The following is a 19,201-nucleotide window of genomic DNA, read 5'->3' as shown; positions in this document are numbered from 1 at the left end:
TTAACTTTGTCAAGATGGTAATAAATCAAGAAAAGCTAAATTTGCAGTTTGTGCACTTATTCCACAATACTTCAGCACTAGCATGATGTCTAGAGGATTTGAGGTTTTTACAGTAAGTGGTGTGGCATCCCGTTCTGGGAGAATGGGAAACCATGGGTTTCTTTTGAAAGGATTCTCTTATTTCTTATTGCTGTTCCTAACTCTAAAATTTCCTCTTTGTATCTTAGAGAGTTTCGTTTTACATCAGAAGTTCCGATACGGCTTGATTACCATGGCAAACATGTATCAATGGATCAGGTTTGTGTATGTTGCTGATTCTGTAGAACAAAATGTTCTGTTTTTCTCCCGTAAGATTTGGGCTATATATATTTATTTGCTTGCTTGTTTATTTATTTTGTTCCCAACTCATTATTGATGCAATCCTGAGAATCATAGAGCTCTTTTTTTCTTGCAGTTTCAGTAAAGCTTAAACTTGATTTTATTTCACTCTTAATCTGAATACTGAGAAGTAGCACTTCCTGGTATGATTAATGCAGTGAGTCTTGATAGTCTTATTTATAAGCTCAGTGACTGGCTACAAGTCTTATACAGAATTGTGGTGGCCTTCAAAAAATACCAGAATTGCACAATGTGTTGTTTTTCTCCTTAATGCCAGAATATTTTTCTTTTGGTCCCTATCCTTTGCAATGTGTGGGTTTCATTCGTAATATCAGAATGTGGCACAGATTTAAAATAAAATTGCTCATATTTCTTTTTAAAATATATATTAGTTATCAGATTGTTTTTATTATCATATTGAATTTTATATAGCACGCCTCAGAAAATCCTGTTTGCAAAGCTGGATTTTTTGTTCTGATGGCAAATCAGTAAGAGAACAAACAAATAAAAGCAGCAACATTTTGAACAACCAACACATCCAAAGTAGGTAGGGTTAGGGTTAGCAACCCAAAGTAACTTGAAATAGCAGCTCTATAATACCTGAAACATAGTAATGCCACAGCTGTTTTCATTATTTGTTCTACCTTAGTATTTATGAATGTGCCCTCTTCATGTTTTCCATAGAGCAGCTGATTAAACTGGATTTTAACTTTTTGCAAGTTTTCATATAACTTGCAAAACAACTGGACGTGAGATTCATAGTGCTATGACTAGTGGCATTTGGGTTTTGGTGGGACAATCAGTTTAGGCAGAAATGCTTTCAGAAGGAGTTAAGATATTGAAATTATCTCTCACAGGTAGTGCTGATGGGTGAATTTTTATGTTAACAAAATGTTTCACTTACAGGGGACACTAGCTGGGATTCTTATTGGGCTTGCACAGTTAAACTGCTCAGAATTAAAGCTGAAGAGACTTTGTTATAGGCATGGGTAAGTTAATTAAATTTTAGCTATCATCAGAATTCCAAATTGGATATGTTTACAGTGAATAACCAAGTATACCAAGCAAAAAAGCAAATTCTCTGATAACATACATTTCTCCATTTCAGTATTTATAGTGAGTATTTAATTTTGACTAGGCCTTAAACAATTTCTGGTCAGTTGCTTTTTGAATTATACAGAAACTATACTGGAGAAATATTTATAAATTGACAGTTAAAAGAACATCTATTTTCAGGAAACTACTTAATATATTTGCTACGCTCTATAATTTTACTTGTGTTTGTTTCCTGTTGAACCGGATGTAGTATACAGTTTTGAACTTTGCTTTTGTGAGGCAAGTGAAACATTTTTGTTAGCCAAAGGCTAACACAAGATAACACTTGAAATTGGCTTACCTCTTGTTTGAATGACATCTTTGCTTATTTCAATGAATACTACATTTATTTTATCAGGAATTCTTTGTGTTTTTTTAATAATTATTATTTTATTTATTTCAGATTATTAGGTGTTGATAAATTGTTCTCCTATGCCATCAGTGAATGGCTTAATGATATAAAGAAAAACCAGCTGCCAGGAATTTTGGGAGGAGTAGGACCTATGCATTCACTAGTGCAGTTAGGTAAGCTAAATTTAATTTCTGTTCAGGCTCACAGTGACATTTTTTTTAATTCTTCTTTTCATTGCTTTGTTTTTGTTTTCCTAAAGCAACAACAACAAAACACTGGTAACTTGTTTCTATTTCCTCCCAATGCATCCTGAGAACTTACTAACTCTTCATTTCAGTTCAAGGTCTGAAAGACTTGGTGTGGTTGCCAATCGAGCAGTACCGAAAGGACGGCCGTATTGTAAGGGGCTTTCAAAGAGGAGCAGCATCTTTTGGTACTTCAACTGCAATGGCAGCCCTGGAGCTAACAAACAGAATGGTTCAGACAATACAGGTACAGTGTATTGCATGTAAAGTTAAGCATAAGTGAGAAGTGTTGCTGGTAAGTGCTTTATGTTAAGCTAATTTGTTAATGCTATGCTTTAGCTTGGGAGAACAGGTAAGAATAACTAAGTGTTGTACTACTAGGAAAACAGAGATGAGATTAGGCAAGGATTGTGGCAGTTTGAATGATTTCATCAAATGAAACATCTAGAAATTGTACCGAACTGTTGCCCAGCACCCAGACTATTACCTGTTTCTTAGAATACCTTGTGTGGTATTGGAGAGACTAACTAGCAAAATGCTTAGCAGCACTAAGAACATTTCTGATATTAAGAAACATCTTGCACATGTTTTCTCCAGTAATAGATCCTGAAAACTTTTTGAAAACATTTTCTGTACTTATTCATTGAAGAGGAAGAAAAAGTAATAGACAGTAACTCTACTCATGGTTTGAAGTACTAACAAATTTATGTTCCTTAATGTTAAATACCTAATGATAAAATATTTTTACTGCCTAACTTTGCAAAGATTGTATATGTGCCCAAAACCTGATATTTTTCATGAATGGAAATGTCTGATTTTGTAGCAAGAAAACATATCATTGTTCAAATATTTCAGATTAGTTTCATTTTGAATGTTTTCTACAGGTTAGAAGATGCTTTTGAAGCAACAACAGTTGGGGGGAGTAGGGAGGAAGCTTAAAAACCTTTTGTTATTTGTTGTTTCATTTTTGAACTTAATAGTTAAAACTGCACCCATTTTAGAAGTTATTGTAGTACAGAACTTTAATCTGATGTAAATGAGTATTATTTGATAATTTTGTTTCAATTATGTTTCCCTACAAGTAGCTTAAATATGGGATGGGATACTGAAATAAGACTTTTTTTGTTTTATTTCTGTTCCTGATCATCAGGTGGCTGCAGAAACAGCGTATGATATGGTATCACCAGGGCCAACTTTTATTGAAACAAAAAAGATTAAACGATTCCCTCGCCATCGTTTGGCACATCAGCCAGTAGATCTACGAGAAGGTGTTGCCAAAGCATACAGTGTTGTAAAAGAGGTGAGTGCAAACGTAACTGTCCTTAATAAAATTTAAGAAATATCAGAAAAGACCATGCAAATAGTATGTGAGATGCTAGGTTAAGCCGAGCAGATTACATTTTGGACAAGACTATGTTCATCAGTAGTTTCAAACTAATATAAGCCTTGTATGGTTTAAATAAAAATTAGTTAAGGTGTTAGACAGAGAAGCATGAGTGCGTCTTCAGTTTTGAGATTTTACTATTGTTTAGAAGCATATAAGGCTTTTTTTTAAACACAATTAATTTTGAGATTGTTAGTGTAATGCTGCGTGCAGACAAGTAAAAGCTCTGTCTCTTTACCTTGACAACATATTAGAAGTTAGTTAGAATGCTGATGTTTTGTTGGTTTTGTTTGTTGAACTTTTTGTATTTTAGTTCTTGTTGTGTGTAGTTCTTGAGGAAATTAAGTCTCAGCTGGGGAGTTTTCAGTTAATTCCGTTGTGTTTTGAATAGCAAAGAATAGCCCAGAACTTCTTCCTTTATTTACAAGAAATACCACCAGAAGTTGCTTCAGTCATTTTCATCTGTAAGATCGTGGTAGTGTTATTTTTAAGTCGTTAGAAGGGTTAAATCAGATTTGTCTAAATGTAGTTGTATCACAGTTAAATTACAAAAAAAAAATACTGAGCAGTTTAAGTTGCTCTTTAAATTAGGAGAGTTTGCTTTGTTGTCTTTGGCATAACTAATTTGTTATTTTTTTTCAAAGGGAATTACGGACACAGCCCAAACCATCTATGAGACTGCTGCTCGTGAGCATGAAAACAGAGGGGTAACTGGAGCAGTAGGAGGAGTCCTCCGCCAAATTCCACCAACTGTGGTGAAACCTTTCATTGTTGCAACAGAGGCAACCTCAAATGTTCTAGGTGGAATGAGAAACCAGATCAGGCCAGATGTGCGTCAAGAAGAGTCTCAGAAATGGCGCCTTGGGGAAGACTGAATTTATAAATCAAGCTCAGCAAGTCTAGAAATGCAGAAGATTTTCCCGTTGGCAGCCTTAGATGAAGCTCAATTTGTTTTGCTCATCTCAGGAACAAGCAAGGTTTTTGCCTGTTAGCAGAACATCCAACCAAAAATACTTATGAAGTGGAAAGCAAATTGGTACTTGCTTATGCTGTGTGCTACCAATGCATTTGGTAGATAGTGCCAAACATAACAAAGCATGTGCTGCCAACTCAAGAGACATGCTTGCTCTATTCCGTTTACCATATTTTTCTTGGTAGATAAAACATCTGAAGCAGCAGCCTATATGATGAAACTAAGTATACTTCAGAGAAGGTTTTTGAACATAGTCAAGAAACTGTATTCAATAAAGGGCTCTGCAGATGCTCTTCACTGACTAAAAGATAACAGCTTTCATTTTGGATTTGAGATACGGAGGCGTGTAATATGGAAGCAGATATGATAATATCATTTAGTGATCGTAAGCATTGCTTTTAGTGTGGCACTTAAGGAGCAATCTTGATAACCGTTCAGAATTTAAACTCAGTGTTGATACACCTGTGAACAGGATTTGTTTCTCAATATTAAATACCTACGTCTGTGGGTCTTTGAAGAAACTGAATGTTGCAGAAATGTTCTCTTGTGTTGCACTTTAAAGGATATGGCCTGTATATTGTGCTTTTTTATAGTGTGAATAAAATGTAATGTGCATTATCCTTTATGTGGTTAAAAGCTTAAATAAGTAATTGATAAAAAGCATCATTTGATGATGATTCTACAGAAAGTGTCTTAAATTTATTTAAACTGCTTGTTATATGTAAAAACACTCTTGTCTTCTGTTACACTGATTACAAAGCTAAAAATAACTGTTCTTCAAAAAATAGCAGTTACGTATTGTAGCGGAAAGTTCTTTGTAAGAATGAGGAATTCTAAGTAAACTCAAATTATTTTATAACATCATGGTTAAAATTCTCTACGAAATTTAATTATCTGCTTTTATTTAAGGTTGCGAAGTTGCTGCTCTTAACAAGATACTTTTTTAATTTAAATCATGCATCATCAGTTATTTGACAGTGAGCAGTTGGAGCCATTTAATTTGAACTGGGAATAGTTGAGGATTTGAAAAACAAAAACCTTCAAAAATCAAAGTTAATTCTGACACTTTGCGGTTTAGTAGGGGAACAGGATCTCTGCAGAGCTCTCCTAAGCCACTGATAGCACACTGTTTCTGGGAAATTAAAAGGCTAGATGCTAGCTGTGCAGGAGTAAACCTTTAATCCTTGTACTTGCAAAGACTGGGGGATAAAAAGTAAAAACTACTTTGAATAGAAAACTACTTATTTTGAATTTCAGCAGCTTAATAGTTTGGGTGACCAATTGGAACATTAGTTTTTGCCAGTCCTGTTGTACTGCAGATATGCCATGGACAAATCTCTGCTGAAAGGTGCTTTTTGTTTGTTTGACTTGAATCTCTAAGGGTTATCAGATAATCTCCTTCTTCTTTTTTTTTTTTTTTTTTTTTTTTTTAATATTCTGCCGTTAGCAGAAACTTTGCTGATATACTGTATTGCAGGGCAAAAGTAGCATATGAAGAAAAACAGTATAATATTAAGATGAATAAGCATTAACTAGCTGTTCCTGGACACCAAAGAACTTGTGTGGAGGGTGAATGATTTGTAAGAGAGATCCCCTCTGCTGGAATGACTATTGAAGACTGCTTTTATTATTTTTAATAAAAGACATCTATTTGCAAGCAAGTTCTTACGTGGGTGGAAGGTGCTATTAGAAAGTTGGCTTTCATTCACTGGGATCTTCATAGTTGTATGTTTTGAAGACCTGATAATTTCATTTAAGCAACGTGTTGTAAGCAGAAGGAAATCCTTCTGAGAGGACAAATACCTGCATATGTGCAATACCTCCATATATGAAATACTTTCTGATGTAAAAATACTTGCTGCAGTTCATATTTTTCTTCAGTAATGTTACTAAATGCTTCAGTGAGAGCTAAAAGCTGAGCATTTTGCACAGGGATGAGTTCCATGCTTGCTATTCCACACCTCCTGAATGCCTTCTGAAGAAGTGGTAATGAATCAGTGCAAGTAAGTAGCAATTAATCATTTTCAATTACAGTTACTATACTACATCCTTTCTTCTGGTCTAGTTCATCTAGTTAATGGAAGTACACTGTAACAGTGTAAATCTGCATGTTTTCTTCCTTTTTGACATTGCTTAAAAGAAGCATTGGCATTTCAATGTTCATTTTCCATTCTGTCATCATCTGGTTGTACAGGAGTGCAGTTTGAACATATTTTTATACGAGGGCATGCTCTCGAGGTAAAACATTTTATAGAGTGTCTGACAATACAGATTGTACAAATTATTAAACTTTAAGCGTTTCACTATTTAAACCCTTGCGTTTATTTCTTGTACTTTATTGAGCCTTTTCTGGGAAACGTAAGATTTTTTTCCTTAATTTTATTTTAGTGACCAGTTTGTTAACTTTTAAATGTATATTCTGTATTGTTTTTGATTTCAGTAACATCATGTAGCCCTGGATATTTTAAAAAACAAAAACACTCCTCAGACTGTGCATTGTGTTTTGGAGCGGCTTGTTTTAAATCAAGATCTATGTTGCCTATCAGAGGTTCTGCTCAGTACTTAAGACTTTTGAGGCATTTAATTCACCAAATACAGTTAGACAGAATGGATTTCCTGGGAATCAAGGCTATAAGATATGAGGGCTGCTCCGAAAGTAATGCCTCCTATTCTGTTGGCCCATAACATCAGGGCAGATGGTGGTGGTATGACAGCAGAGGTTGAACCTTCCTGCCAGTATCTCATTACATTTTGTCCCTACGTGACAGGTGGCAGCAGAGGGGCAGTCAGGTACAAAATGGTATCTGACATCGAAGTGTGGATGAAGGACAAGTGTGTAATTGAGTGTGGAAAAAAATTGCACCTATTGACATTCATTGACACTTGCTAAACATTTATGGAGACCAACAGTAGCTGTTGGCACAGTGAGGAGACAGGTGGTGCATTTCAGTAGTGGCAAAAGAAATGTGAAAGACAAACCATGATTTTGATTGCCGTGTACAGAAGAGTGTCTCATTCGCACAAGCTGTTGGGTTATATCCAGGGAGAAGTGTGTGGATACGAACATCTGCTTCAGTGTGTTGGAGACAGAGGCAGCAATGTTGGAATATCTCAAAGTTTATGTCAGGTGAGTCCCATAAATGTTCATTCAGGAACAGAAAGAACACAGTATGCAAGTTTGTCAGGACTCACTGAGCCAGTATGAGGCTGCAGGTGACAGTTTCCTGGATGGTGTCACCAATGGTGAGATGTGGTATCACTACTATGAGACAAAGTCAAAATGGTAGTCGAGGGAGAGGTGACATGAAATCTCCATCAAAGAAAAGGTGCAAGATGCAGCCAACAATGGGTGAAGTGATAACAGGGACAGGAAAGGGGTGATACTTCTGGATTTCTTGGAACCCAGATAAACCATCAACTCTGACCGCTTCATCACAATGCTGACTAAGCTGAAGGCTCAAACTTCCAGAGTCAGGACAGAGGAAAAGGCAACCTTTGTCTTGCAACACAATAATGCCATACCAGTTTGGAGCATATTGCTGATCCTGGCTAGACTGTCCTAACACATCTACTGTATGGTCCTGATTTGATGCTTTCTGACTTCTATCCAGCAATGAAAGATGGACTCATGGGCAGTGATGCCATCGCAACAGCTGTGAAACAGTGGGTCACTTCTGCTGGTGCAGATTTTTTTGAACTCAGCATGCAGGCTTCTGTTCATCTCTGGCAAAAATACATAGCCGATGTTGGTGACTACACTGAACACTAGTGTTTTGTTGCTGAGAACTCCATCAAATAGTGTTACTGTGATCTTTTTTTAATCTGTTGTCATTTTCACGGAAACAAATAGAAGGCATTGCTTTTGGAGTAGCCTGTGCACGCTGCTGTAGTTTTGTTAGCATGGATCTATGAAAATGTACTTGTGTTTTCTGCTGAAATCAATTTGTATAGATATTAACGAGCATTTCTCATTGTTTCAGTGTGTGAACAGGCATAGACCATTTTCTCGAACACAAATTCTGTAACACTGAACTAACACTGCTACTCCTATTACTTAGCCAGATGCTCAGGCTCAGAAGTGTCTATTGGGATTTTCTTACACATCCAATCTAGGAATCTGTGGGTGCCTAGGAACTACCTGACAGACAGACTTTGATACAAAAAAAACCCCACCTTTGCTCCACAAGAATCTTTACAGCGACTGTAAGCAACAAATACTTCCATGCAAAAGCAGCTACTGTTTACTTACAGGTATCAATGGACAAGTACTAAATATCAGCTTTTTAGTAGTGCAATATACTCTATGTTTGCTTGTGTTGTGATATGCACTAGGTCGTTCACCAGTGAATTTATATGTGCTTAATGGGTGCACCTGATTTTATGTTTTTCATTAAGTGGTTAATTGTGGTCATACCTCACTCAGTTCCATTTACAGTTATTTGAGTTGGCAAGAAAGGTTTTCTAATAAACCAAAAAGCTCTTAAATGAGCTTTCAGAAAGGGTGGTCAGGCACTGGAATGGACTGCCCAGGGAGGTGGTGGAGTCACCGACTCTGGGGGTGTTCAAGGAAAGGCTGGATGTTGTGTTGAGGGACATGGTTTAGTGGGAGCTATTGGGAATAGGTGAACAGTTGGACTGGATGATCTTTTAGGTCTTTTCCAACCTTGGTGATTCTATGATTATGAAAGAGACACTTTTTCTGAACATTTTCCATACCTTTGCAAACGTGGTACTGATTTTACTTTAAATATTGGAACATAAGTATTTGTAAAGCAGTGAAATCCAAGAATTTGTTTAGAATGGTTAAATACTTCCAAACACCCCGCATTTCACAGTAGTGCAAGCATTCTCAGAAAAGATGTGGCTGTTGAAGTCATGTTTGAATCCATACTGTGCATAGTTCTCTCAGTCTCTGGACCTTATGTTCTAAGTTTCTGACAACTGCTTTAAGTTGCAGTATGTGCTGAATCTTGTTTACAACTTAAAAAATTAAACACTGTATTAGGTACATGAATACATATCATGCCTTTATACTGAATTAATAGTGAATTACAGGCAAAAACACAGGTGTTTGTGTAAATGTTTGTGAATATTTTTTATCTCTTTGCATTTATAGTAGTTTTGTGGTGTTGCATATAGTTTGCAAGAGTAAAGAGTGTAATCTCATGAGCTAGAAACCACTGTTGAAGGAATTTACACTTTCAACTTGAATTATTTTGCTTAAATTTCTTGTCCTCTCAATCTGTGTGATAAATATTTTTAGACTATGATTTATCTGGTGCTAAATATGTATATTTTCACTTATTAAAATATCGAAAGGCCTGAATACAAATAGGTGGTCCTGGTAAATATGCTTAATGGAAGAAAAAAAAAAAAAAAAAGAAAAGAAAAACAACAACCAGGCTTGTAACAGTACCTAAATAAAAACATTTTGTTCCCTGAGTTGGTGTTCTCTACCTATGAATGAAAATAATACAGCAAAAATTATCTCCACATAGCAAAAGTTAATGCCAAAGCTTTTTAACCTATCTGGCTACACAGCTGTAATTAATAATTCCTTCAGGCTCTTGGTATGATGCCCTCTTCAAGTGCTTAGTTACAGCTACCGGAAAAGACTCTAGAAAGGCTGAGTACTCAAATCCTGGTGGCAGTGCAGTGTTCCTGCTGCATTTTGTAATGTTTTTATAGCTTAAAAACTAAAACAATAAAAATTCAAGAAGCCTGGATGGCTATTTGGTTTATGAGCAACTTACATTTAAGAAGAAAATTTATTCCTACCGGCCCTCCTTTCATCCATCCCCCCTCCCACCCCCACATTTTTCTTTTAAGCAAAACTACATGTGAATTGCAATTCTTTTATATTGATATAAAGCTCTCAAGTTTTTCTTTATGGAATTTGTAGAAGAGAAGAGAGGGACTTTTTTGTTCGCAGGCAAGGTGGACAAGAATCTTATTCCGCTTTTCTAAATGTTGCTCATGAAAGTGATCAAGGCTATTTTAACAAATGCTTTGCTGAGGAGAAATAGGGAAAAATTTGGGATTAGTCATTACTCGTGATGAGAAGGTATAAAAAGAGAGAAGAGTCTCTCTTTTCACTTGTGCCCAATGCTTCCTTTCATACATCAAAAGAGATGAAGTTACAAAAACTCCTCCTTTGCAGCCAGTGCTTTCCAAGATCCTGGGGTCCCATCTGATGCTCGTGAGAAAACAATTATGTAAAATCTTCTACTAAGTGGTTCTCTGAATTTAAGGCTGCCATAATTTAAGTTTGTGTCTGTAAATCTTGTATCTACCTTGTCAGAACATAAGGCTTCCTTTTGCTTGAATGAGCTCTGGGGAGATCAGCCAGAATGGCACAAGATGGAAATGCAACTCAAAGAGAACGTCAAAGAAGATCTATTTCTCTTCATGATAGCAATGTAGCCTCCTAATGTCTCAGAGTTTGTCCCAGGAGCAGAAACTAAGATTCTACAGCCTATGGCACTTCAGCTAGCTGAGAATTTATGGGAAGCCAACAGTATGCCACCAACCAGGAGCAATGTGAGCTTGAGTCCTTGAACTGCATTGCTAATTTTCTGATTGATGATGAGCCAGACTGATTTGTTAGTTATTTACTTTCCTCATAGTGATTTTTTTTCTTTTAACTTTCAAATGTGCTATTAAGCACTTTTTTTTTTTTTCTTTGTTTTTCCCAGTGTAGCAGAAAGGCTGAGTCACAGCCTGAACCACTGATTGAGCACCTGGTGAAGGCAGGGCCAATCTAGGGGAGCGCAGGTGCATGCAGTGCAGCTGAATGACCAGAAGGGGTGAAGTCAGGATTGACCCCTTCCCAGACCTCATTTAAGGGATGGCAGTGAAGGCAAGGGTATCTTGCTGGAGGTCCTTGTGTTCTGAGGCCTTCTGGTAAGCAGCTTCTTTTCTATTTCTGTGCCTGTGGCTGTTGCATTTAAGCAAATTCTCACTTGTTGTGGCCTAGGACTTTGCTTCCCTGCTATTATTGCTCTGCTTTCCATCACTTTATGGGCTTCACATTGTTGATTCATATCTCTAGCAAATAAAACCATCTGGTATTATAATAGACTATTATAAACTGCATAAAGCTGCTTTTGGTGTTTTTTTGTTTTTTTTTTTTTTTTTTTTTTTTTTGGTGGCAGTTCTCATTTCAGAGCTATTTTCTTCTAGAGTGGAGTGATTAGATACCCACAGAATTTATTGAGGGTCAGCAGTGAAATATTTGTTGTCTAACAGGCAAGAAAACAGTTCAAGCTTGTTAGATACTTGTAGTTAGAATTTCTGAGGTAGTTAAATGCAGTGTAATTCTGTTCCTTAACTCAGTTAAATATCTAATTTGCCTTGCTGTTGATTTCATTCTTTACTAGGAGTTTGAGTGCTGAATTTGACTTTTACAGGCCGGGTGTACAAGGTTTCAGAAAAGAAGAAAATGACTTTGGTTTTAGGGATGTGGACTGCCCTGTGTCCTTCATGACAGCACTCAATAGAATGAGGGCTTTGTCCAGTATCACTCATGTGCACAAAGGTAAAATGTGCACCAGTAATCAGCAGGTCTCAGCTGTATCAGTAAGAGAACTTTAATTGCAACACATGGCAGTTCTTTGATACTGAAAACTTGCAGGTGATTCTACTCCATTCCTAACTCCATTGATCTCACAACACCTTTTTCTCTTCTGTTTACTCGTGTTGGAAATGCATCTTACTATTCATACAACAAAGTCTGAGAGATTTGTATGTAAGCAAAAGGAGTTGTGAGCAATGAGGCATTTTGACAGTACTATGCTATTTATTCTAACAATTGCAGTTTGTGTGCAAATGGCAGGTCAAGGGAATTGAAGGGGTATGGGAATGGTGATGCTGGGTAATGAAAGGAAAAATTGGCGACAGCAGGATGTGCCACAGGAGTGTTTGCAAGGTGATGGCCTGCGTATTGCGAAGTTTATCTTTTGATATGAACAGTAATTCACAGATCTGGATCCATCACTGCTGATGGAAAGACAAACAGCACATGGACCTGGTAATGGCAGATAAGTGTGGATATGTGACAGATGTTTGTACAAACACTTGGTGCTGTGGGAAGAAGGCTAATAGAAAATCATAACAGCAGTGCAGGACGATGGAAAAAGTAGTGCTCAGTTGTGTAAACAGGTTATTTATACAGATCCCACTTAAATACAGTTCCTGGTACCATTTATCTCCTTAGTAATGTTTAACAGATCTGAAATGTTTCCTGGAATTACTCAATAAAATTAAATGCTTTACAGTTTTTATGGCATTTCTTTGTGTACTTGGTGCCAAAAGTATCTTCAAGAGCACTAAAGGTATTTATTTTAAGCATAAGACCTTCAGTGACGGTCTTGAATTCCATTTTCTCATTGCTTATTAGAGCTATTTAGTTTTTTCTTGTAGTGACAAATAATATTTTTGTTCTTTTCCATGTCACTTCTGCCTCTGAGTGCTTTCTTTCCTGGAACAGTCAGCAGGCCAAATTTAGCAGATGTGAGGGAGGAGTAATTATATCAAGTTCACTGAAGTGACTCCTCCCAGTTCATAGCTAAGTTTCATTCAAATCAGTCAAAAATACCATTTCAGGACTCTGCTTTGTATTTTTACTGTTTCCTAAGAGCAGCAATTTAGTACCATGAAGCAACTTTTTCCTTTTTTTCTTCATAGACCAGCATTGATGCCCTCGTGCCTAAATTCTTGACTAACACAATCTAGTTTGACAATTCATGGAGGGGAAAAAAAAAAAAAAATATGACCTCCAAGTTTGAGAAGATCTGTTGATGTGAATTATAAACTGGGCTCTGTCTCTTTGAAATATCCCAGGGACAGTGCAGAAATAACAGGAGGCAATTACGAAGGAGCGCATCCCACTGCATTAACCATTAATGCCTCTACATTTTTGCCTGGAGCCTCTCGTATCATTTAATGCAAAGATCCACACTGACACTGAGAGAGAAGGTTTTCAAATGTGATTTTCATCATAACCATCTTTCTTTGTTGTCCTCGGCCTGATTTTTTTCTGATGCTGCTTCCTATTAATTGTGAAGCCTAGGAATAGGTATAAACAGAGGTTTGGGAAGATACAGTAAGGAATAAAGATGAGCAGTATCTTTATTTCTGCCTCCCTGAGATTTGCTGATAAGTACTCTTTTGTCTGAATTATTTGATCAATAGAGCAGCTAACCAAAGGGCGTTTGCTTGAATTTAAATTTGCAAATGAAAGAAAGGAAAAGCAGATTCCTGAGATTAATTTTGGAGACTTGGAAAACGGTTTGTTTCTTTTCCTGCGCAATTTAGGAGCAGGTATTCAAAGAGCCCTGCTGGTGTTGCTGAATATCAGTTCTTCATACCTGTTGCTTATACAAAACTCATTTATGTACCAAAATTAATATTGGATAGGTAAAGGATAATAAGCCCAGTTTATATGTCCAAACAAATGTTCTTGCGCTGAGGAGGAAAGCTGTGGATGTATGTGTCCTTCCCTGGCCTCAAGAGCAGAAGCTGTGACTTTAGAACCACACATCTGTACAATGCTTGTAGGGAGATGACAGGACAGCCAGCAGATTCCCCCTGTGTGCCTTCCTGCTTGTATCTTCTGTGTTCTCAGCAAGAATGAAAAAAGGAAAAAAAAAAAAAAAAAAAAAAAAAGTTCCCTAATTATAACAAGGATAAAGTAAGAGTTTGAGGAGAACTAAAAGAGAAGACTCCTTCAAATTCTTTACTGCTGGAAAATTGTAGAGGTTTCTTAGTGTAAGACAATGAACTGGAAGTGTTTGACAGACTAAGACCAGTCTGCAGGGGAACTTCCACATGGCTGAACTTGTGCCTGTTTTGCTGAAAGCTGTTTCATTCTTCAGATTGGTTTTATGTTTAAAACCAAGTGCTAGACTTCAAGCAGTAATAAACCACATTCAAGACAAGTTTCCAAATCTTGAATTTCATCAGTTTTTAGAAATGCCAGCTACTGCTATAAATGGAAAAAAAAAAAAAAAAAAAAAAAAATAATAATAATTTAAATCTGTTTTCAGAGTTAGGCCATTTACATCAAAATGAGCAGCTCTGTTGTCTTCTATGGATAAAACTTCATCCCAGGCAAAAATTTTGTATAGGAAATACCTGTACAGAAGACAGTGCAAAGGATCTACCAGCCCAGGACAGAAAGTGCTGAGCAATGGCTGTCAAGACCTGCACCTGATGCTGAATGCAATCTCGGGCACTGCCATATGCACCTACTGCAAGGCAAGTTTAAGTCGCAGCATGTTAAGTTATATATGAAAGACTGACAGATGTTGCACATTCTGCAGCAATTATGGAAAACATTTCCTGAAGGTTAGCAATAATTTCCCCAAGTTTTCTCATCTTCAAAGGGGAAGATTTTCAGCTCTTCAAAATGAAATGCTGGAGTTGAGTCTTCAGAACAAATTGGCCATGCTGGTAGGAAATACTGCAAATGAAGAAGTGCTATTGGGAGAGAATAACCTGTTATGGTATTACCTGCAGTCATTCACAGAGCCCACGGAATGTCACAGAGAATTAAGCAGTGCTGTTTTCCAAGTCACCTACAGCTGAAGTGATGCATTTTTATATGACAAACACCATATTAACTACCAACACTACATCAAGTCCTCTTTCAATAGCGAAAGCAATTAAAGGCTCACTTAGAAAGGGTATGCACATTTATGTGGACTCTCAAAGAATAATGGTATTTGCTTTGTGTTGCAGTGTTAAAAATATGTGCATTGTTTATGGTAAAGCAGATTAGAAGAAAAAAATTGTAGATATTTAGTCAAATACCTTGAATGGTGACAATGCAGTGTCACATTAAGTTTAGGCGACCTGTCTGTTAATGGGATGTACTGGTGTGATGCACTATAGTTGCATGACTACCTCTCAAATGCTGTGATGATGCTAAAAACCATTTTGCCCTTTGGAGAGGACAGGATGTGGTTTCCAGTAGTAAACTCAGTTCCTTGAAGTAGACACTCAGAGGATGCTGGTAATAGGTTGAGGAAAGATGACTCTAATTTAGCAGCTGTCAGTTGAGCCAGACAGAGACCATTAAATATGTAAATGCAAAATTCTAACCTCTGCAAGATCAGTCACATTAGTATCTTACATTCTCGGGGAAGAATTTCAGAGAAGTCACATTCCTATAAGCAGACAGTTTATGAGCGCTTGTAACTGTTAACTGACTTGCTTATTGACTGCTGCTCAGCATCTGGAAGCAATGCTTTCTATTTTGCTTGCATTTCCACTTGTACTGAGATAACTGAAACTGTGCTGTGTTGGTGAGATGATGTGGTATAGCATCGATATCATTTGTAATAGTAGTTTAAGTGGTCCAATCGGCAGGCTTTACCAGTAATAGAAAGGACAGACAAGCAAAGCCTTGATAGCATTAAAACATGTACAGAGTTTTTTTTTTTTCTTTTTTTTTTACCTGCAGTAGATTTTACTTAGTGCATTTTATCTGCTGTAGCTGTTTTACAAGGTTACAAAATAAAGCTTTTAGGTGTCTGCAAGGCTTGACAGTGAGTAATCCCGCATCACAATTAGATCCAGCAGAACAGTGAGACAAAGGTGAGCTGAAGTTAGTCATACATGTACTTCAGCTATTTCTATAATAATGGAGAAGATGTGTAAGTGCTTGCTTGAAAAGACATTTCAAATTCTATACAAATAGCAGATTCACAGCAGTGTGTGGAGAATAACATATGGACAATTAAAAGAAGCAGTGATTCATCCTCTCAGATACAAGATTTTATGAAAAGAAACTTAGATTATAACTGTCATTCAGCTTAATGTTTGACTGTATTTATAAACCCATTGTGTTTTTCTCTGGCAGCAAAGTGATGGAGATAAAAAAAACACTGTTGCAGTGAGTTCAGCAGGAACCAAACCCCAAGCCTTTCTTCTGGGAAAGCAGTAATTCGGTTCTACCAGGAGAGGCTGCTCAGCAGCTGCTGAGGAAGGGAAAACCTCACTGGGCTGCGGCTCCCACGTACACGAGTGCCCTCTGATTTTAGACAGTCTGATTGAAAGGTTCCTGCCCCTTTGTGTCTGTGTGTGTGTGCTCTCCCCATGAGGCCCTGGAACGCAACCAGCCTTAAGGCAGTGTTTCAACAGTGGCAATGGCCCCCCCCTCTTACAATGCCATATCTGTCTGTTTATTGGTATTTTTTCCCCCACTTCTTTATTTGTGACTTAGTGCATGGTTAGGAGTTTCAGTTCTTAGGCCAAGCAAAGCAATGCTGTCTCTCTTCTCAGCACTGGCACAGCATGGTAGAGTGCTGTGTCCAGTTCAGGCTCCCCGGTACAAGAAATGATGGATTTAATAGAATGAGTCCAGCACAGGTGTGCTAAAATGATTAATAGAATGGAGCATTTCTCATATGAGGGATGAGTGATGAAGGTGGAGTGTGGAGTAGAGAGAGCCTGGGGGGATGCAATCGGTGTGTACAAATACCAGATGGGAAGGGGCGAAGATGAGCCAGGCTCCTCTCAGTAGTGCCCAATGGCAGAATAGGAGGAAATGGGTAAAAATTATAATCCTTGAAATTCCATCTGAATGTAGGAAAATACTTTTTATTTTACTTTTTATTGCTTTCATATTTATGTATTTATTTATTACTGTGAGAGTGGTCAGCCACTGGAACAGGCTGCCTAGAGTGGCTCTGGAGCCACTATCCTTGGAGATGCTCAAAACCTCACTGGACATGGTCCTGGGCAGCCTGCTGCAGCTGACTCTGCTTGAGCTGAGGTGTTGGAACTGGATGATCTCAGGACATTTCTTTCAAATAAATGATTCTCTATCTCTGAGCTCTACTCCAAACTGGACACTGTTTGGAAATAATCTCCATTCAGTTTCAATATTTCCATAACACAGGATGTTGAAGTCTTGGAAAATTATTAACATTGCATCTAAATGTGTTTTCTTCATCTTTATGGGTGGACGGAGGAAATGCTTTTGAAATATTGAGACTAAACAGTTGGATGTATTTACTTCATATAAAATATACATTTAGCAATGGTCATGCAAAACAGTTTAGGATACCGCAGAATTCTGTGCAAACATCCTTAGAAGCCTGTTCAGCTGTTGACAGACCTTTTTACCTCTCTCTTTTGGCAATAGCATTTCTGAATGTTCATCTGTAGAAAGGAAGGACATGGATTGTTTCTTGTTAACGTGTCATCTAGCATGTACCCCTATTAGTTCTCAGTCCCTCTGACTCTTCTCTCACGCGCTTGCTTTTCCTGATTCTCTGTCTCATGTCTTCAGATCTCAGATTCACATATGTTTTAAAAGACACTCTTCCACCGTGGTTCAGCTGTGACATGCTGATGTTGTCCCTGAAGCATCTTAGGCATTGGCTATGAATGGTACATACTCCTCCTTTTTTGAGGAGTTGCCAACATTGTCACTTCACTCCTGGGATGGCAAAAATATCTTCAGCTGCTTGGAATTCATTCAACTCACCTTGCATCAGTTGGTTAGTTTTCAGCTTTATGTCAAACAACACCTTGTTTGCACAGAGCAGTATTATGAGAGCTGCTCCAAAAGTAATGCCTCCTATTTTATAACATTGGCCCACAACACCAGAGTTAGATGTTGCTGGTAAGGCAGTAGAAGCTGAGCCTTCTGACCATTATTTGATTATGTTTTGTTATTGTGTGACAGATAGCAGCAGAGGGGCTGCCTGACATAGAAGTGTGGATGAAGCAAAGGTGTGTCACTGAACTTCTCCATGCAGAAAAAATGGCACCCATTGACATTCATAAATGCTTCCTGAATGTTTCTGGAGACCAAACAGTGGATGTGAGCACAGTGAAGTGGTGAATGGTGTGTGTCAGTGGTGGTGGTGGCAGATTACCTGCACTGGTGCAAACTGTGATGGTGGATTATCTGCACTGGTACTGACTGTTACAAGCACGGCATGCAGGCTCTTGTTCATGGCTGGTGAAAATGTACAGCTAATGGTAGTAACTACACTGAAAAATAGCATTTTGTCACTGAGAACTTTCTCTATCAAGCAATGTAATTTTGCTCATTGTGTCTGTTGTAGTTTTCATGGAAATAAATAGGAGGTACTACTTTCAAAGTGACCTTACATACATTGACTTCTGCATCTGTGGAAGGAAATAGTCATGCTGAGGATCATAGATCTCTGAATATCTGCAAGTCTTAGGCGAGTGTGTTTTCTGGGCAGCATGTGAGAAAGCCCTGACATGCCATTCATAGAATTGGAAAGTATCAGGCTGGTAAGAAACTGCCTGCATGTACCTGCGGTGCATCTTGCTTTGAATCACAGACTTCTATTTTGAATTTTAATTTCTGAGTTTTGACAGAGCTCTGCTCTCTGTTCGTGGGCAAGAAGTTTCTCAGGAAGCAGAAAGAAAGAGGTCAATGCACATGTTATAGGAAGGCAGAGTTGGAGTGCAGATGTTTATGTCTGGTCTACCAGGTCAAGTCCTCCAGAACAATTAAAACAACCGAAATAGATTGAAACAGGAAAGGAGTTGCAATAGCCAGAGAAAAGGAACACTAATATCTTTTGTCTACTTTTAAAGAAAAATATAAGTAATGTATTTCCCTAGTACGCTTCTATGCATCACCAACAAATGACATTTTACTTTAACCCCTACCTTTCAGGAAAACCTTGTGTTGCTCTGCAGTCCTTCCTCAAATGGAATGAGAGATCGGCATGCAGCAGCTTTGTTGACCTCTCTGACAAGGGCTTTTTAACTATGTGGGTAAT

The 19,201-nt window shown here is 37.7% G+C and overlaps 1 protein-coding gene across 2 annotated transcripts in view; it reads left to right on the top strand.

Moving 5' to 3' along the window:
• Nucleotides 1-5,291, top strand: part of ATG2B (autophagy related 2B) — a 40,871-nt gene extending 35,580 nt beyond the window's left edge. For both annotated transcript variants that reach the window (XM_048947904.1, XM_048947903.1), the window contains exons 37-42: nucleotides 228-297; nucleotides 1,285-1,367; nucleotides 1,877-1,998; nucleotides 2,163-2,317; nucleotides 3,221-3,370; nucleotides 4,099-5,291. In XM_048947904.1, the coding sequence (XP_048803861.1) occupies nucleotides 228-297; nucleotides 1,285-1,367; nucleotides 1,877-1,998; nucleotides 2,163-2,317; nucleotides 3,221-3,370; nucleotides 4,099-4,329 (811 nt within the window). In that variant the 3' untranslated portion in view covers nucleotides 4,330-5,291. The remainder of the gene's footprint in view (nucleotides 1-227; nucleotides 298-1,284; nucleotides 1,368-1,876; nucleotides 1,999-2,162; nucleotides 2,318-3,220; nucleotides 3,371-4,098) is intronic.
• Nucleotides 5,292-19,201: the final 13,910 nt, after the last annotated feature.

The sequence above is a fragment of the Lagopus muta genome, chromosome 6 (assembly GCF_023343835.1).
Source record: "Lagopus muta isolate bLagMut1 chromosome 6, bLagMut1 primary, whole genome shotgun sequence".
In the NCBI taxonomy this organism is placed as follows: Eukaryota; Metazoa; Chordata; class Aves; order Galliformes; family Phasianidae; genus Lagopus; species Lagopus muta.
The sequence above is the reverse complement of the archived record's forward strand: the minus strand, read 5'-3'. Positions and strand labels throughout refer to the sequence as shown.